At 37.2% G+C, this 21,242-nt stretch overlaps 1 protein-coding gene across 4 annotated transcripts in view; it reads left to right on the top strand.

The window, feature by feature from the left end:
• LOC111871246 (protein HIRA) overlaps positions 1-20,726 on the top strand; it is a 47,094-nt gene extending 26,368 nt beyond the window's left edge. For all 4 annotated transcript variants that reach the window (XM_023864213.2, XM_023864215.2, XM_023864212.2 and 1 more), the window contains 7 exons: positions 3,359-3,676; positions 7,263-7,439; positions 11,785-11,890; positions 14,573-14,701; positions 15,109-15,260; positions 17,236-17,330; positions 20,065-20,726. In XM_023864213.2, the coding sequence (XP_023719981.1) occupies positions 3,359-3,676; positions 7,263-7,439; positions 11,785-11,890; positions 14,573-14,701; positions 15,109-15,260; positions 17,236-17,330; positions 20,065-20,184 (1,097 nt within the window). In that variant the 3' untranslated portion in view covers positions 20,185-20,726. The remainder of the gene's footprint in view (positions 1-3,358; positions 3,677-7,262; positions 7,440-11,784; positions 11,891-14,572; positions 14,702-15,108; positions 15,261-17,235; positions 17,331-20,064) is intronic.
• The last annotated feature ends 516 nt before the right edge of the window (positions 20,727-21,242 follow it).

Below are 21,242 nucleotides of genomic sequence, written 5' to 3'. Positions count from 1 at the left end.
CAGCATTGCTCCAAGTTCCTTGATAGTGATGCGCCTATTCTCACGAATAAGTGCGTCTGCACAATCAATGTTTGGCTTGGTGACGGATGTTCGCAGCCTACGATCATGCGGTTCATTCTCTATGTGCTCGCTGCCCTCTCTGAAGCACTTACACTACTCAAACACACGGGTCCGTGAGAGACACTCTTCCCCATATTGTTGTTGGAGTCTGTGGTGAATTTCAGCAGACGGGATGTTTTCTCCAACGAATTTGATCACAATGCGTTGTTCCATGCTCCGCGGTACCTTCTGTTCACTCATCACTCTAGCAACTTCCAGACAGAACTGAACAGATTCTAACCCTAACAGGAGGGAGGGTGGAGGTTGTGGCTTCACTCTCTCAAGGTCGCACAGCTGCTGCTTAGTGCGGCTTGTTTACAAAAAAATCAGTCCCGGTCATATTTGAACCACCTAGTATTTCAGACTGTGTTTCTGGAATCCTGAGGTTGAATTCTTTATGGAAGCCCTTCTTTGGTTCATTTGTAGAGGGATGTCATTACTGCCTGTAAGCTCAGCTGTGTTTCTTCAATCTTTTTGTTGAGTCCATCATGGAGGCCCTGGGCTCGTTGGTCAACCAGGATGTCCATGCAAATTTTTATGGTCTTTTCCAATCTGGACTGATTGGAGTTTAAACAGCCTCCATCCTTTCTTGGCCAGCCGTCACTGTGGCTCTTACTTCTTTGTGGCCGCTTGTTATCACAGACTCCATCCTTTCTTGGCCAGCGGTCACTGTGGCTTTTACTTCTTTGTGGCCGCTTGTTATCACAGCCTCCATCCTTTCTTGGCCAGCTGTCACTGTGGCTTTTACTTCTTTGTGGCCGCTTGTTATCACAGCCTCCATCCTTTCTTGGCCAGCTGTCACTGTGGTTTTTACTTCTTTGTGGCCGCTTGTTATCACAGCCTCCATCCTTTCTTGGCCAGCCGTCACTGTGGCTTTTACTTCTTTGTGGACGCTTGTTATCACAGCCTCCATTCTTTCTTGAACAGCTTTCATGGCAGTCTCCATCTTCTCGTGGTTTCTTTCTCTTCTCGGTTGGTGTTGAGCTTGGCTTCCATCCTCACCACTATGGTCAACAGAAATTTCAAGTACACCGTGATTATCCATCATGATGGTTCCAGCTGAATGATGCACAATTCAGTCAGTCCAGTAATTCACATCACGTGTTAGTGACTAGATGTAGGGTTTGGATTGATAACTGGATTTGTTGAATGCTTATGACTTGTAACTATAAATAATTATAGCACTTTCACTAATCTAAGCACTCTACAAATAACTACAGCGCACACTAATTGCTCTCAGTCTGCTGTGTCTTCCATTATTTTTGTTCAGTTAATCAAGACTGAATTCTGTCAGATTTTAGTAAAATTCCTCAGTATAAACTGTCATGAAAATTCCATTTCTTAAGAGCTGAATCACTTCATGTGGACAGACAGACAGACAGACAGACAGACATGACAAAGCTAATAAGTGGTTTTCACAATTTTTGCAAATGAACTTAAAAATTTACGTGTATTCTGATTGTGGTGTTTGAACAACCCATGACGCAGTGTATGTACATAAGTATGAGTGTGATCGGAACTAATTTATATTCTGTTACCCAAGTTCAGTAAATTTCGCTGTATTTTCCTTGCATGTATGCATGTGGATTGAATTATGGGAAGAATGAGGGTGGACCTGCGAGTATGCAGCAGATTATGAGAGCAGAATAGAAGTGATCTGTACTTGTGGGCATGCCGAAAATAGTGGGTGGGGCGTCATCTCATAAAGGGTGGCTCGTAATTAGCAATCAGCAGTGAAAAGAAGAGGTTATGTAAGTTTAAGAAAATCTTTAACTCCTGGTTCAAATAATGCCAAAGACAATGTAGATGATGAATTATTCTGCACTCTTATCATATGCTCATAATAATCGCTTCAAAGAAGAAGAAATATTGATGTACTCCCATTATTTATACTTAGTGCTGTGTTGTAGTATACGTAATTGGGCATTATGGGACAGACTTGTAGTTATGTATTTGAACCGTTTTTTAATATTGCGAGTATCCTTTACAACGAGCATTTTTATGAACTTTGTAAATTTTCACAATTCCATGTACTTGGTGTTGGGCAGATTTTTATTTTATGTCCATTGTACAGTAATATTATATGGTTGTAGAGGTACCACATTAACTGATTCTCTTATATCATTGAACCCATAGATAAAAGGCAAAAAGTTACCAGTGGACCCATACCCGAACCAGATCAACCAATTTTACATTACTTCATCCTGTTTCTGTAACATTTTAAGGTACCTGACTTCTGTCATGGCCAGGGAAATGGCTTTTCTCTGGCTTAGTGTGGTTTTTCTGTGTTTCCAAGTGGACGCTAACATAGTAATCTATAAAGTGTATGTGGCCACTTCCAAATCCCTCATTATTCAATGTTCATTATCACTATATACAAAGCCTGATAGGTGCCACCATTTTGGAGGAAAAAACTGGCACAGTCTTCAGGGTAGCTTCTCTGAATATGGAGTTAGCATGTTCCTCCAAACTGTCAGTACGTGTCTACCAGACTGTATAGTGTAACATCTCAGAAGACCATAATCTTAATATTCACCTCTGTGAGGACCTGAGATCTTATGCATACTCATACGTGCATACTTGTGCCCACATGAACACACACTCACAGGTAAATATTGTTAAACGTTTATGAACTTTACATATGACATCATTCAATAACTTGAAGGTCTGTCAATCAGTGTTATCTTTCATACTTTACCTACTAAGTCTCTGATAGGTTGTTCCAACAGAAATATTGAAAATTTACTTTTTGTGTCTCCCTGATGATACTAGGTGAAGTATGTAAGTAATGATATTCCACGTTACAAATTTCTCTATTTCCCAGGTAATTCACCTGGGGCTCAAGCCCATACACATAATTCGTATAGGTTTTAATTATCAACTTTTACAGAGCTCTGTAAATTGTTTAACTGCATCTGTGTTGCAACACTATGATAACCAGGAAATCAGTTAATTCTTTGAAATAAGTTCAGTGAAATTTTATTGTAGCAACACTAGCACACTTCAGCAGTTCATTCATTAAAATTAAATTTTATTTCTCTGAGTTCAAATATGGTAACAAGTACTACTTTTTTGTAGGCTGCATCCATTATGTAAAAAGTCCAAATATTTGGATGTATAGAACTCTTGTGTATGGAGTTTTACTATTACTGGTTTCTTAAATTTACTGTACAGTTCTTTTTATGAACTCAAAGCATTAATTCTGTCATACATATAGTGTCATGGTTATGTTTTCATTTGTTATCTGTGCTCTTGCCAGGTGTAGGAGATGTTGACTCAGGACAGGGGCTTAAGCTGCCTCCCTTGAAACTCCAAGATGGTAAAGGATTTGTTGTTCGCATCAGTGGTGGAATTGGATTACACAGAAATAGATGCTTGGAAGTAGAGAATGGGGCATATGGGAGTTCATTTGGCTCACTTACAAAGGTCCGAATGTTTTCTGATGGCCACAGTGCAGGGGATATGCCTGGGTGGGAAGCTGTACTGGGCTATCCAGTATGTGGTTCTGTGGCAAATAGTCAGCTTGTTGCTATAGCCTGTGAAGATGCCACATTGCACCTACTTCAGACTGACACAGGTGTGATATTTGTATACTGTTCTTATTGTCATGTTTAGATGTTTTTTGCAGATTGATTTTTCTCATGTGAAAGTGGCATTTTTAAGTCACCATACACATATGCACATACAAATAATATAAGCTGAAAGTCAGTATAATAAAGAATTTTTTAGCTTAGTATATGTCAATTTAAATGGAAAGCTATCATCTATGTGCTTTCCATATGTGACTTGAAATGTTTATAATACATACAAGCTACTGAAACTATATATATTTTTTACTTCATGGTCATAAAGTGGTAAAATCTCATTTTCATGCAGAAGTGTAGCTATTAATAACTGAAGTAATCCTTTCATAATTGGGAGTCATGTATTGTGCATCTGTGTTATGGGTCAAAAAGAAAGTTCTGGAAGCCAGTATGAAGATTAAGAGCACAGCTCATTATACCGTTGAAAATGTTGCATTTTTCCACCTATCTAATAGAGAAGTCGAATAATAAATGGACAAAATATAGGCCTGCAGAATGACTTCTTTTCTTTTACCATCTGACACTTCGAAATTGTTACAGCAGCATGGAATTCTCACAGGCCTTATTAACTACACAGAATTTTTTAAGCTGTGTCTTGTTTAACTGGTAGTTGAAGATGATACACATGAAGAATTAGAAAGTGATTCTAGTTGAACATTTTATTCCTCAGTGATTTTTGCATTGATGTGCAGAGAAAGTATATCTCAGGCTTTTCTATATGTTTTACACTGATCAAAGGCATACTTACTGGCTTACCTGCCAATTTAATGAAGCAGAAGGTGCAAGTTATGAGGGCCATACTGAAAGTCATGAGCAACAATATTTTGTAAAGTAACATGCTTTATTATTGACAAACCAAATGCACCACCTCACTCTACAGACCTTTCTTTATTTTTCCACATAATTGCTACTTCTTTGTACACATTTATCCCAGCGTTCTGGAAGTTTGAAAATTCCCTTTCTGTAAAATTCCGTCCCAGCCATCCGAAGACACTGACATGCTGCTTTCTGAATTGTCTCCCTTGTCTTAAAACGTTATTCACGCAGCTGATCCTTCACAAATCCAAAAAGATGGTAGTCGAAGGATGCCAGATCAGGGATATAGGAGGGGTTTGGAAGAACTTCCCACCCCATCTTTGCAATTGCTTCCAATGTGAGGTGAGCGGCATGGGGGCGAGCATTGTCATGCAGGATGATGTTTTGTCCCAGACGTTTATCATGCAATGCACAACGGAGCTTGTGCAGCGTCTGGATATAACGAGCAGCTTGATGGTTTGCTCAGGTTACAGGAATTCGGCCAGAATAAATCTCTCTGCATCCCAGAGACTGTGCCCATCACCTTTGCAGCTGATGACACTGTCTTTGCCTTCTTTTTTGATGGAGAATGCAAATGGTGCCATTCCATACTCTGCCGTTTTGTTTCAGGCTCAAAATGGTGAAACCAGCTTTCGTCACCTGTCACAATATAGAGCAAAAAATCATCACCTTTGTGTCGATATCTCTACAGCAGTTCTGAGGTGATGGCTTTTCGCTGATCTTTGTGGTCTTTGATCAATAACTGCGGGACCTAACGAGCACAAACTTTCCTATAGCCCAAGCTTTCAATCATCTCCTGTACTGCACTGTGCCCTATTCCAAGTATTTGGACTATGTGTCCTCAGTCACACGTCTGTCATCTTGAATGATCACATCCACTCTTTCCTTGTTTCGTTCAGTTGAGGCTGTTCGAGGACGACCGCTCCGAGGCTCATCTTCGATGTTGGTGTTCCCATCTTTAAAATGTTTCACCCATCTTTGAACACTGCTCACACCCATGCACACACTTCCATAAGCACGCTGAAGTCTCTGGTGAATTTCTGCAGCAGCGATTTCCTCTTCCACAAGAAATTTGATGACAGCATGCTGGCGAAACGACATATGGTTGTCGGCCATTTTGTTAGGAGTGATACTGGTCACATGATGCAAGCTATTGACGTCACAAGACACTCAAGGTTAACACAACAGCTGGTTCCACCTACCACCATACTCTCTTTTGTCTGCTATTCCCAGGTTGCATGCAAAAAAAGTTGCTCATGACTTTCGGTATGACCTACGTAAATGTGCAGAGTGATGGAAATGTTGTGAATCTGTCTGTACAATAGAAGTTATCTATCAAGGAGTGGAAACAGTAACAAGATGGATGTAAATTGCATGTGGTCAGTACTTAGTACTGATCAGTAATTTCAGCACTGGATTGAGTATTGGCCAAAACTCTTGCATGCATGAAATAAGTTGAGAAATGTATCCATACTCCTACATTCCTTAATTCTGCAAGAATTCTTTCATCTGGTTAGTGCTCTTACACTATAAATTGAATTATAATGGCAGTTACATCTAAAGGACTGTAGGTCTTCTGCTATATTTCATTCAGTGGATGTATTTTATTACAGGTCTAGATTGAAAATTCATTGCAGTTGAAAATATTGAATGTAAATAGAAAAAAGTTCTGTACTTGATAATGAGAATTGAAATTACGTATTTTAAGCTTAATCAGAACCCTTCAGAGGGTGTATTAAAATCATTCTTTCCATCTTTTTGTTTGTCTCTGTCTGTATGCACAGAACAATTCTAACACTGCTGAATAGGTTTCATGAATTTTGGTGCAGGGGAGTCTCACTAAAATTTGTCATAAAATTCCAGTTTGGTTAAAGGTCAGACAAAAATAACATACTTAAGAAACCTATTTGCATTTCTGCACATACATCAGACGTAACTCCTGAAATGTTTATTGGGTTTAAAAAAAGAAATATTTGAACCAAAGTTGTGGAGGAGAATAAACAAATTGGATGCACAGTACACTTTTCTGATAAACCTTATCTGTTTTGAGGTAATTAAACAAAAATTGTCATGTTGTACATACACTTCCTAACTTATATATTCAGTAATCAACAGTATGTACTCGTATGTATTTTTTGTATATAACAACATTTTTTTTCATTGCTTGTTTTGTTAACAGTTCATCAGAGGTTACTTTCTGAATAGCCTCATACATTTAATTAAAATGTAATTTTATACAAGAGCTAAAAATATTTGAGCTTATTGCGCTAAGTGTTGGATGGATGTTAGCGTGTGATATATAATTTATTTTGTTGCCTGCGCCTATTAAGTGTACAGTGTGTACTACTCTTGTTTTCCCATTCATTTAACAATGACTGTGTGATAGAAAACTTAATAGCAGTTAAAGAGGACACCTTTCAGGACATATCATATTTAGATGATGTTACAGCAGTCACAGCATTGCAATAATGCAATAGCATATGTGAGATCATAAATGTGAATTTATTTTATCAGATGTATCTCATACATTGTTTTATAATATTTGAAGCAGAGGTAATAAATATCAGAAAATATTACTGTTAAAGACAACTTCAGTGCATGTGGCTCATTTATGTCATCAGAACTTTCACATCAGAATTTCCAAGTAAAATATTAGACATACAAACTTGAAGTTTTATATGGAAATCTCTCATAATTTTGTCATATCATTTTGTTGTGCATGTCTTTCTTCTCTTATGAAATTTATATTTTACACATGTTTAGGTCAGCGACCTCTTCCTCCACTGGTTTTGTCATCACCAGCTTCAAGACTGGCCCTTAATGCATCACAGCAAGTAATGGCTGTCACATGTCGTGGTAATGTTTCTGTTTGGGACATCTTGAAAACCAAGGCACTGGTCCGTAATGAGAGTTTGCTGCCAGTCATGCAAGCTGAACCAGGTAAACTGTGATAGGTTAAGATATAAATACCATATTTTATGGAGTATAAGATATTTTCTTCCATGGAAATGCTGCCCAAATTTTATATGTGTCTCGCAGTCCAAAGGTATGGTAGGTTCTTTCTTAAAGTTTGTTCTCAATTTTGAAGGTGTCTTATAGTCCTGAAAATATGAAATATGTATAATAATCAAAGCTAATGATGTTTACTTGTAGGATTTTAGCAATGAACTGGAGTTTAAAACAATTAGAATTTTTAAACCAAATTTGAATTATAAAATAAGAAACTGAGATTTTTTCTTGTCAGTAATAACAATCAAATTCCCAAGAAGGCGCAGAACTTATATCTTATGTTCTTAAAACTCATGTTTCATACATTTTAATTTTTCCTTATTGTAAAAGCCAGTTTATGCATGTTTGCCTAACAGGCTGCACTGCGCAAGTGCTAAAGTGAGACCAGAGCTGTTCAAGCTCCTGATGAGCAGCAGCTACTTATCTTATTATTATGCATTTATTATTGTGGTCATACATTTGTGTTGACATTTAAAGCTTATTGCTGTGACTAAACTGCACAGAACCAATAAACAATGAAAATAACAGGTGATGACTCTAGTTTGTTGAGGAAAACTCATGGGTTGCTTTGAACAAACCTGTCGGTGATCAAATACATCTATGTAAAGATTCTGATGATGAAAAGTGCACTTTGTAAGAAGGTTCTTTCAGTCAGTGGCTTGTGTAAACAAAATCTTGCTACCCACACTTGGTAGCTTTGCTTCTTAAATAGCTGGGTGCAAAACAGTACTCTTTCTAAATTCTTTCATTCTGAGAAAACAGCATGAAATGGTGTGTATTGCCTATTGATTTTGCTTTGCCAGCAATAACTGTTTTCAGGATTGGCAATAGATATTTTTGTCTATTTTTTTATATAATGAATTTGCATGTGAGTTTGTGAGCCATGTTTTCTACTTAGATGGCTCAGGGGTTGCCCCTTCCAGCTTACTCTACTCCCTTCCATCCCACCTGTCCTGAGGTATCTGTGCTGTGACTCGTTTACCATTATCCCATCATTTTGTGTACCATATGATTTCCCCTTCCTCCTTTGTTTTGAAAGAAGACCTTGGTTGGTGTCATTAGAGAAGAGATTTGCTTTCCAGCAGTTTGGCGAAGTAGGTTGCTAAATTCTGTTTAGATCTGGAATTGTGTTTGGACTCTTTGCTCTGGTGTTGTGGGTAAGGGGCCTTCTTGTTGCAATAGTATGTAAGTTTTTTCATTTGGGAATGTTGTAACAAGAGTTTGTTTGGTATTATATTGCTATTTGCTTTGGCATGCTAATGTCCCAGTTAGTATTGCTGTATGACCTTGTAACGGAGTAACATTGTGATATGGGATGACTTGCAGTATTTCATGAGCTTTGATCATTTCTGGGGTAGGTAGACAGCTCCATGTGTTTACTTTATGTATTTTTATTGGTTTTTCAGTGTGAACTGACCAAGATGATCCAGGACATAGTTTTGTTGTAAATGCATATTTGAAGTACTGGTTTGAGTCTTATTTAATTTTGTATTGTTTATTGTTATTAAATAACTCCACAAATCCTGTACAGGGGCTTTAGCACCCATAGGATATAGAGCTCGTCAAACTGATACAATCTCATACAAAACATAAAAAGATACATGGTGTAACATTAAATCAAGCCATATCATAACAACATAGATTCATACACTGTTAGAAATACAACCTTTTACTTCTTACTACTCCAAGTTCATTCATCACAATCATTAAACATTAATCATAAAACAATATCACATAATACTAAGTAATAAACATAATTAAAATTAAAAAATATAACATACAGTTAATCCCATTTACATCAAATCAGTATTTGCAAATTATTTTGATTAAAAAACTCCTCTAATGAATAAAATGACCATGAGCAAAGATATCTCTTTAATGCTGGTTTAAACAATTCAATTTTATATGATAATGATTTTATATTTATAGGAAGATGGTTAAATATCCTCATTCCAATAGCATATGTCCCTTCATTATATATTGTTAATCTAGCAGATGGAAAATGAAGGTCAGTATTGTGCCTAGTATTTAGACCATGAATTTCTTGATTAGTTTTATAAAGATGCTTATTTCTCACAACGAATATCATCAAAGAAAATATAAAGAAAGCAGTCTTCTGGGATTTGGCGCTGTGTATATGTGAAATCCCAGAAGACTGCTTTCTTCATAGTCACCGCCATGAAAGCCTCAAATCTTACAAAGAAAATATATATTGAGAATAAAATGGTAAAATTTCCCAATCTTTAAAAAGTTGTCTACAAGAGTCTCTACATCTAGTCTTAGTCATAATATGGAGTATTCGTTTTTGCATCTTAAAAACACTAAGACTATGTGGTGAATTACCCCATAATAAAATACCATAAGATAATAATGAATGTACATTTGCAAAATATATCATTCTTAGAGTATTCTCCGTCATAAGGGGCGTGACAATCCTGATAGCATAACAAGCGGAACTTAACTTTTTTAAAACATGTTCAATGTGCCCCTTCCATGACAACTTTTCATCAATAATCAATCCTAGAAACTTGATATTAGTAAGATCAGTGATATGCTTATCTGCAAAAGTAATGTTTAAATCAAGCTTCTGACTATTTTTAGTCCGAAATTGTAAAAGATGTGTTTTGTCAAAATTTAAATACATCAAATTACTCCTAAACCACTTATTTAAGTCATCAAGAGCGGTATTTATCTCCGTCAAAAAGTGTACAGAATTAGAACCAGTTACAATCATACTGGTGTCATCAGCATACAGCACTAATGTATTATTTTTAGAACCCGTCAAAGGCAGATCATTAATAAATAAAAGAAAAAATAGAGGGCCCAAGATAGATCCCTGCAGCACCCCGTGTTTGACTATCTCCCATTCAGAGTAACTATTTCTAGAATTACTTTGAATTATCACCCTCTGGTATCTCTCTGTAAGGTAAGATTTGATCAAGGCATTGTATTTCCCTACAATGCCATAGTATTCAAGTTTATTCAAGTTTATTATTATTGTTATTGTATACCTTGAATTTTAGTTGAACTAAGTTTAACTTTATTCATTCTGGTCTGTCACACTAGTAAATTATTGTAGAATAATTGATAACATTGTCCAGTGTGATTCAATTTGTAGATATTTAATGCCTTTACATGTTTCGGTCAGCTGTAACCATTCTCAGTAGGCATAAAATCAACATGTTTAAGAACTACTATTACAAAGTTTGTAATACATATTTAGAAGCTCTTATATAAAAAAATTATTTACAATTATTTAGATTAAAAATTTTATTAATGTCTAATATTTAAGATCTTGAACCGATGTGGTTTGTGCCCTTGTACCTCTTCCATTAAAATGGAATGTTGAGGTATTATTTGGCATCCTCAGAGGTCCATGCAGTGATGCCCATTTTATAGCTTGTTAAGATTCTGTGTTGTGATGTCAAGTTGTTTCCCCTTTGGCTGTGTTTTGAGGCACTGCTTCTTGGTCTCTTGATATTAAGGGAAGAACATAGACTGAAGGTGTTTGAGAACAAGATGTTGGAGAAAACTGCATAATTAGGAGCTTCATATCTTGCACGCTTTGCCAAGTATAATTAGAATGATCAAGTTAAGGAGGATGAGATGGGCAGGGCATGTAGCATGAATGGGGGAGAAGAGGAATGCATATGGGATATTGGTGGGAAAGCTAGAACAAAAGGGACCACTAGGGAGACAAGGACATAGATGGATGGACAATATTAAAATGGATCTTAGAAGACAGGATGGGATGGCATGGACTGGATGGATCTGGCTCAGGATAGGGACCAGTGGAGTGCTCTTGTGAACACTGTAATGAACCTTCAGGTTCCATAAAATGTTGGGAAGTTTTGGAGTAGCTAAACAATTGTGTGGCTTCTCAGGAAGGGCTCAGCTCCATGAGTGAATGAGTGAATGTACCAAAAAAAAAAGTGAATTCTGTGGGAGTTCCCTTATATTTATAACTTGAAACTGTTGGTTGTTGAAGGATCTTCTTATAATAATTTTTCTACTCATGATTAATTTAATTTTAGAGCTGAACTGAACAATTGGATTTGAGGTTGTCAAAGCAGTGAATATGAAGTGTGCTATCTTCTGGGATGTGACACTGTGCAGTCTTGTATGTGTTCACTGATGATCCTCAGAAGCATTGCTGAACTTCTGCAGTGCCATACAGCATCACACTATGGAAGATAGTACACTTCTGAAACCACAAAATAATGCATGAATGTTCTTCTGGATTGTGTATACAGTTTAATGCCTTTATGTTTTATAGGTTCTACAGTCACTATACTTAGTTGCTCGCTTACAGAAGAGGGCCACCCTATTGTTTCTCTGTCAACGGGGAAAGCGTACATGTTTTCAGCAGAACTTGGCAACTGGTATGTTTAAACAAATTGTGCAAAACTTGCAAGGTTATATGTGACAAATGTAACATAATGTGAATTTGTACTAGTGGAACTTATGCACAGAAATGTATCATTAAATACAATAATTTAGGCATATGTGAGTCTCGAATTTTCAACATTGAATCAAGGGTGAAAATTACATTGATTTCCATTATAAAACTTTAGGAGTTTCTATATAACAGCTTTAGTTTATGCAGCTGCATGCAAACTTCCTGGTCCCTCAGAATTATAATAGTTTGAAAAACAAATTCACATCAGCTTTGATGAAGTTCATTTTCTTGATATATTGCCAATTTTAGAACATGATGCAAATTGCCATCAAAGATTATGTAGTTTATTTCCTTGTATTGATTACATGTTTCAGTTACATGAGACTATCTTCAGGGGGTGTACAATATTAGAGAGAAATAACTTTGCGATTCGTATGTTGTTGTGTAGGCTGGCACACATGACGAAATTATGGGTTCTAGTTCAGATGATTGGATTTATTAGCAGTTTGGTTACAACCTCTCTCTCTCTCTTTTTTTTTTTCTTGGCACTACAGCCTCAGTGGGCCTAGGCCTACCTCCATGAACTTCTCTGTTCACTTCGATTTTTCTAGATCTTAGACATATGGTAGGACTCCTTGGGTGGATGATCAGCGCGTCACAAGGCCTCTACCTGTACACAAACACAGAAAAACGCACACAAACATCCATGCCCTGAGTGGGATTCGAACCCATGATCCCGGCTTCTGAGCGAGTGAAGACTGTGCACGCCTTAGACCGCTCGGCTACCGTGACCGGCACAACCTCTCTTAATCATACTTAATTACAGCACTATTGCTGATTTACATACACTTCATAATTCACTGTGAGACACACACTACAGATCTCAACACAGAAACTATAGCAATCTCACTGGATGACACACTCCAAGTATTACACATAAACACAGTCTTCAAATCACATGATAAACTTCCCGTGGCCGTCACTTAAAATTCTCTCGCTGTTACTTAAACACCCCAATGCTTAAACACTGAAACACTCTGAAATACTCTGAAATACAAGGTGGTTCAAATATGACCGGGACTGATTTTTTTGTAAACAAGCCGCACTGCGCAGCAGCTGTGCGACCTTGAGAGATTGACGCCACAACCTCCACCCTCCCTCCTGTCAGGGTTAGAACCTGTTAGGTCCTGTCTGGAAGTTGCTAGAGTGATGAGAGAATAGAAGGTACCGTGGAGTGTGGAACAACACATTGTGATCAAATTCCTCATTGGAGAAAACGTCCAGTCCACTGAAATTCACCACAGACTCCAACAACAATATGGGGAAGAGTGTCTCTCATGGACCCATGTGTTTGAGTGGTGTAAGTGCTTCAGAGAGGGCAGAGAGCGTGTGGAGAATGAACCGCATGATCATCAGCCGCGAACATCCATCACCGAGCCAAACATTGATCGTGCAGACATGCTTATTCGTGAGAATAGGCTCATCACTATCAAGGAACTTGGAGTAAGATCCGATCCAAGCGGAAGACAGGTGGAAAGCGGGTAGCCTTCCTTCAAGACAATGCATGCCCCCATACGGCCAAAGCAACAATGGAAACCCTCCAGAAATTGAAATAGATCCTTCTGACACATCTGCCATACAGTCCCGATTTGGCCACAAGTGATTTCTACCTGTTTGGAAGACTCAAATCAGACTTGCAAGGTATGTGGTTTGCGGACAATGACGCCGTCATCCAGACTGTTCGGGAGTGGATACGCCACCAACCAAAAGTCTTTTTTTTTGGGGGGGCATCAGGATGCTTCCAGAAAGTTGGAAAAAATGTGTTGACTCCGGAGGGGAGTACGTTGAAGATTGACATGTGCAAGTAAGTGTTTGGCAATTATGTTTTTTTTTTTAAACCAGTCCCAGTCATATTTGAACCACCTAGTACTCTGAAATACCCTGAAACAACAAAATCTCTTCTGTCTCTAACTGTCTCATGATATAGCCTCCGCACTGTTGTAGAGAAGTGCTTATCGCAACATTGCATAGCAGCGAGCGTGGTGCAGCTCAGCTCGGCATGGCATGACATGGAGAAAACACCACTTTCCTTATTGTTGTACAATCACAGCACCCACGGACCTCCGCAGCTCAACAGCTCTTGCATGGCATAAATACACCATATTATATAACAACAGATTTTAATATTCATGTTATAAATTTATTCTAACAGGTTAAAACTAATATTATGTTAAAATTCACACATATATAGGCCTTAGCTATCNTCTTGAAAAAATAAGATTTACAGCCACAAAATTTGCTTACACACATACACACATATTTTTAAACTGTTAGGAATATTTTTTACATATAAGGCAAATTTTGTCTATGAAGTTAATTTTGTGTTCAGTATGGAAGATAGACTGAGATGGAAATCATTGTTCAGAAATTTTTAATATTTTTATTTTATATATATCCCTCTGTTTTTCAGTTGTCATCCCCCCCCAAAAAATTTTTTTTAAAGTGTGTGCAGATGCTTGGCTTTCCATCCTGACAGCTGTGGAAATTGATAACTACCATCTTTATGCTGAATGGAGAATGAAAAATATTTGCTAAGTGCCTAGTTTAAATAATTATTTTTGTATTCGGAGTGTGTGACAGTGCTGGATGTATATTTACTTATTAGGCTGGTGTTGGCAAATAGCAGAGATCCAGTACAACGTTGCTCACTTCATCGTGCCTTTGTCACTACACTTCCTACCAGTGAGAACACACGAGGACTGCCACTGGCATGCCTGCAGTCTCATGTAATAAGGTAAATGTAAGAGTAGTACACAGTGATTGAAAAGGCCTGCAAGTCATACTATTGATTTTCTTGGACTCAACTGTTTCAGCTGAAGGCCATGTAGTAAACAATGTGTTGAACTGTTTCAGTGTTATTGCATGTATATATTTGTGTAAATGTTCTGCGGATTGGACTTCTTGCATGAAAAGCAAACTACGATATTGCTTGTATGACTTTTCGATCACCCTGATGGAGGAAGGTTTAAAATTTGGGTTGGAAAGTAGATTTGTGTCAGCAATAAATGATTGTGAGGGCCAGTGAGGTACAAAGAATTGCAAAGAACTATATTTGAAAAATTGCGCAGTGGAATTTGTCTTTCCACTCTTCTTTCATGAATAAGAGGGTTTCAGTTGATGGGGATTTTCTTTTGCTTGCAGTGGTGGGAATTTACTGGGACAGGGATCATCAGTCAGTGCTCTCTGCACAGTCACTTTCCTGGAGCAGCAGCTTGCTGCCTGTCGTGCTCTTAACTCAAAGCAAGAATATCACAGTTGGCTTCTGGCACTTGCACGTTTTCTTGTACAAGAAGGTGAGTTCATACTTGTAATCTTCGGGAGTAGTTGTTTTACTTCTCTTGTTATGTTAATTGAAAAAACAAATTTAATCTCTCACATTAAGGGAAGATTGCAGATTGATTGTGTTTGAGAATAAGGTGCAGAAGAATATTTAGGATTAGAAAGAACTAATCACAGATTGGATAAAATTGTTTAGTGAGGAGCTGCATAATTTGTTCTCTTCACAGTATTTTGTCAGGGTGATTGAAGGAAGGAAGATGAGATGAATTTGGCCTGTAGCATGAATGAGAGGTGAGAAATTCATTTAAAATATAAGTTGAGAAATCTGTGGATAGGTGGTCATTTGGAAGATCTGGACATGCATGGGAAGACAGTATTAAAATGGAGCTGAAGGAAATAGGTATGAGAGTGTGAACTGAATTCATTTGGCTCAGGATGGGGACAGTCGTGCTCTCTTTTAAACACAGTAATGAACTTTAGGGTTCTGTAGAAGATGGTAATTTATTGACTAGTGTAGTGACTTCTGATTTTTCATGAAGGACCATCCCATTGAGTTACTTTGTGGTAACAGTGTATAAAAGTCTTTTGTCAAATGTTATAAGATGTGTTCTAGTGTTGAGCTGCAAAGCTAGATAAGTAGCCCAGAGCTTGACTGTGAAATAAGAAGAATTTGCAGGCCATGAATTAACTGTTGGTTTGTTCTACCTCTGAAGTTTAGGTATTTATAATAGTTTTACTACATTGAAAGTCTGACAAGCTGGGCTCAGAATTAATTCCACAGAGAATTTTAAGCTCCATACAACACTTTTTAATACAAATATGTTTATACAGGCAATTATAGCAGCATTTTCAGTTGTTTATTGCCTGCTACTGTGATATTATTTACAGTAGACTCCTGATTATCTGGGGTGGATGGGAAGTGAATTTCCCTGGATAATCAGAAATCCTGTGTAATCAGTAAAAATAATGTGTCACCAACTTGTAACTTATGTGTGAAGTGGAATTTATAAAAGGACACGTAGATTTATAAGTATAATTTATTCAAATGATATTGCTAGAAACGTGAATGTGGTTTTGGAAAAGCTGTGCAATTACTATACAGTGAAAAGACAAACAAACAAAGAAAACCATCCCAAGTTTCTGAGTACATACTCTAACATGAAATTAAACTTCCATTGTTTCATACTTGTTCCTTTTTAAAAAGCAATTTAACATGAAATTTATCTTTTGACATTGGACATACCACTCAGTTTTCTGAACGAAGCCCCTTGATTATCTCTGACACAGTTAATGGTTTCCCACCATCCCATTAATCAGGAGTGTACTGCATATTTATAATAGCTGTACCAAAATTTGGCTGTTAGAATGGATAGGAGCACATACTGCAGCAACAGCCTGAATTCAGTAAATATTTGTCTTTTCCTTTCTTATACTACTTTGTAATACTTGTTATATTCGTTTGGGTTCTGGATATTAAAGGTTGACGTTTGAAGTATGCTTTGGTATTTTTATCTTTCAAGAGCAGGGCACTATGAATGCTGTTAAATGATTTGTAATGTATTCCATTTGTAGGTTAATGACCTAGTGGTCTTGTAGCAGGATTCCTGGATCATTTGTCAGAGATTTTGGGTTTTGGAAAACCCATGTCATTGCAGATTTTTCCATGCTCTTTCCTCAATCCAAACCTCATGCAAAGTCAAAACTCTGTAAATCTGTGGAATACCAGGCCCCTACAGCAGTTTGAAGTCCACATCAAGTTTTTGATTACCATCAGTATTGTCACCCTGTTGGGAATAAATACCCTTTTGATGTACTTGCCTGTTTCTTGGAAATTGTATCCTTTGCCTGAACATGCAGAGCCAGAAAGGTTAAAAGACCGTGGTCAAAAACCTTAGAAACAAAGAATAATACATTTCTAGTGTTGGTAGTCAACACAGCATATACTTAAATTGTGGAAATGAGCTATTTATAATTGTTTATGTGTTGCAGGTTTGGAGACCCGGTTACGGTTAATCTGTGATGACCTCCTGGGGCCAACTCATAGTCGAGCAAAAAACAGCAAATCATGGGAAACTTCTTTGATGGTATAATTCATGAGGAAATACATATATCTCATATTAAAGTGTTTGAATTTGGGTGTATACATGTTGGAATCATCATTATTGTCTTACACTGATGTTTCCACCTAGATGGATTATCCTAGACAGCATTTTTTATTTTTCTGTGTCTAGACATAAGTGTTCTTTTCGTATCTGTGTCCACACTTTGTTTCTTGTTTGTCTTGTCTTACTTGGTCATCTCAGAGGTTGTGCATGCGGTGTGTTTGCTTTTGATACTTTATGGGTAATCTTGTAATTCATTTATCCTACATAGTCATACTGTTGTATCTTTAATTTAATCAGATTTTCTAGAAGTGTTACTGCTTTTAGATACTGCCCAGCGCCCATTAGAACTTGGGACGTGAAGCTGACCACGCACCTCCGGTTAGTGCCAAGGTCAAGAAAATATGGATCTATACATCCACTCCCCCATATGCCTTCATGGTGTAGTGCGTAATTTGTTGAGTGCAGGGAAAACTTTTTACCTTACCCATTAGAACTTTGAGGGAAATTAAGATAAAAATAGTTCTGCTGCAACATACTTCCAAGCAAGAAACTGTTTCTTTCTTATTTTGAATTTACTTTTTACAACCCATGTGCATTCACTGTTAGCTGGCACAAGTGAGCACAGATAGGTATCATATGGTTCCAAAAAATGACAGTTCACATAGAGTCATGTACTAGGTTAGAATGTGTGGTATTTTATTTTTGGTATCTGAAAGCAAGAAACCAGCAGATAATTATTACAGAATGAAGGCAGTAATGTGCTTATGTGAAGGTCATGTATGTTAGTGGGTGCAGAAGTTTAAAGACAGTTTATAAGAGTTACATAATGCTTAACAGCCAGAGCAAACACACTTTATCATCACACCTGTCAGGACTGCACAAATGGAATGCCTAATTTTGGAAAATCACCAAGTGGCATTGGTAAACTGACTATGCTTTTGCAAATGGGTGTTGGTTGAGCCATAATCTGGCAAGTATGTTCCAGGGATTCAATAAAGGGTGACTGTTGGCACCATATCAGTTGCCTCATGAAATGAAGCAGATATGTTTTGACATGATATACATATTGATTGGGATCACTGAGGTTAGCTCTTTCTAAAGTACCCAACAGAGTCGGTGTCTCCCCACTCACCTGAGGATGGAAATCCAATTTTTGAATCATCGTTTTTCTTTAAAATAGCAGAGGATGGGCAGAATCAAAGAGTCCAATAATCCCAAGTGTTATCACCCTTCACAACCCTTCAGAATCTATGTACAACTTACTTGTGAAGCTAAGTTCTCCCACAGCTAAATTAAGATGATTTTTGTTAGTTTGTTATGGTACTTCTTTTTTGAAGAAATGGAAGTGTGGGGTTGCAGGCATGTAGTACAGACTTGCAGCACCCATGTAAAAACACCAATGAATTTATAGGAGATACAAAGAAAATTCATATTAGGGCTGGGAAGAATTTCAACAAGAAACCTGCTTCTTGATCTTGAATGTAGCTGGTAACCACATGTGGCTGAACTTGATAATTGTTGACTCAGTTGAAGTGGTAGTCACAGAAAATCATGATTTATTTTAATTTCTGGTGACATTCTGTAAAAAAACATCACTTTATTTGTTTCTTGATTATAAATTCCAAATAAAATGAAAAATTATGAGTGCCTCAGAAAATGACTGCCACCATTCAGTTTAGAATATTTTATGTTCCAGTTTACTTTCTACAGTCTTAAGTATTTTTCATAGATAAGCTCTTTGGCCTGTTCCAATTCCTGAAGAATAAAATATGTAAAAGTAATTTTATATTTCATTTTGTATATGCAAGACACTTTGTCTTTCACTGTGAGGGATGCAGAAATTGAGGAAGAAGATGCTGAGAATATATATGGTTATAAAAAGAGGTTTGTTAGAAGAAGAATGAAGAAAATTTCATGATATCTCAAAGAACTGAACAGTTAATTTGATTTTGTTGAATGTATAAAACAGGTGCTTACAAAATTTTGTTTATATGGTTTCATGGGAAGAAACTACTTGGGAGATCTTAATGTAGATGGGGAATTACATTAAAGTGGGTATTAAAGAGATAAACGGAATTGAATTATGTTATATTTTAGTGTCCTGTTGCACTGATTTATGTCCATGATTTATTCTGACCGTCTTACAGTGCATACATTTATTCACCTTACTCTTCTCTCTTGCACTACATGTTTCAGCACCATCTTCAGGTGCTTTTCGATGTACGTCGAAAAGCACCTGAAGATGGTGCTGAAACATGTAGTGCAAGAGAGAAGAGTAAGGTGAATAAATGTATGCACTGTAAGACGGTCAGAATAAATCATGGACATGAATTGAATTAGCTGAGGATGAGATCCAGTGGTGTGTTTTAAAGAAGGTAACAGTAAACCTGTGGGTTCTATAATAACAGGGATTTTCATAATCATCTGAGTAATTATGAGCTTCTTAAAAAAGACCCTATGCCATGGACTCCAAGAAGATGGAACTTTCCAACTACATAAACTTCAGACTGTGGTTAAACTTTACTTGTAAGGACACTGTAAATGTGCATCAGTCCACTCCTATGTGTAGGTACACATTAAATTTTGTATATAAAAGATATTACATCTTTTCCTCAGGTCTACACTGAAATTTTCTCTCAGAAAAGAAATGCAATATTGAGCAATGAATCCAGCCACTCTTGTACTAAATTTCATGTATAATTTTCTTTTACAGGGTTTCTCAAAGCATGCACTTCTGCGAGAGGTTCTGCCTTTGATTGGCTCCAATTTGCGTCTTCAGAGGATCTACACTGAATACAGTGATCAGTTGGCCATGCTGTCAGAAGAAAAATAACTCGTGAAGTTGAACAATAGTTAATCTGAAAGTCTTGTTCTTGTGATTTACCTCAGTGGTATGTTACTCTTCATAACAAGTGATGAAAATTATTGCTAAATAAGTAGCTCAAAAACTGACAGGAAACTACAAATTATATAATTTAGTACAAAGTTGCAATGCAATTATGCATCGGGCTGTTTGGAGACTGTCTTGAATATCCACATGACAGTGGTATGACCAGCTTAATCGATTCTTAACTGTTGCACTTAAATAGTACAGTTCATCTTACAAATTTAGATTAGCAGAGCTGTCGTGGAGGACTGTGTTTTACTGTGGCATGTAAAAAGATGTATTTGTAAGACATTGCAGTAGATTTTGGTATCTGTGCATGTGAACTTAATAGTAGTACAAACCTCTTCTTGTCTTTCATTGTTAATAATGCATTAGAGCAATGGTTCCCAAACCCTTGGGGGTTTGTGATATATTGGAAGGAATATGCCAAAACTGAGTTATGAACGATTTTGGTATATCAATATCATTTTAATGCAAAATAGCAAAAGTAACATTACTGATTTGAGGCCTTCAAAGTGGTTAATTATTGACACAAATTTTGTTCTTGGGCTGTGCTGTGTGATAGTGGATGATGTTGCTGACATATCAGAGGTCCAGATTGCCTCCAACTTCTGGTCAAAATGTGTAGGTTGGTTAGTTGCTTTGTATCTTATAGCAAGGAATGGTGGAACTGGCCCGGACAAAGCATTGTTTCCCACTCTATCCCCTCTTCCACCCTTCCTTCTCAGTACAACTGAATGCTGTACCTGTATGTATATAAACAGCAATTCATGAACCTACAGGCCTCATCCCTGAGAAAGATGGAGGAAGCATTTGCCTACACAACATCAGCAACAACACCCAGAATCATGTAGTGTAACAACCCAAGAATAGAATTATCATCAAATGTAACATTTGTACATGGTGCCTCCATTGATGGAGGGGGGGGGGGGTTAGTTTGTTCCTACGGATAACATTTATCACCCAAGATTTATTTTTAAGTGGTAAATATGAAAAGGTAGGGC

The sequence above is a fragment of the Cryptotermes secundus genome, unplaced genomic scaffold, assembly GCF_002891405.2.
Source record: "Cryptotermes secundus unplaced genomic scaffold, Csec_1.0 scaffold699, whole genome shotgun sequence".
Lineage (NCBI taxonomy): Eukaryota > Metazoa > Arthropoda > Insecta > Blattodea > Kalotermitidae > Cryptotermes > Cryptotermes secundus.
This window is presented reverse-complemented; position numbering and strand designations above follow the sequence as displayed.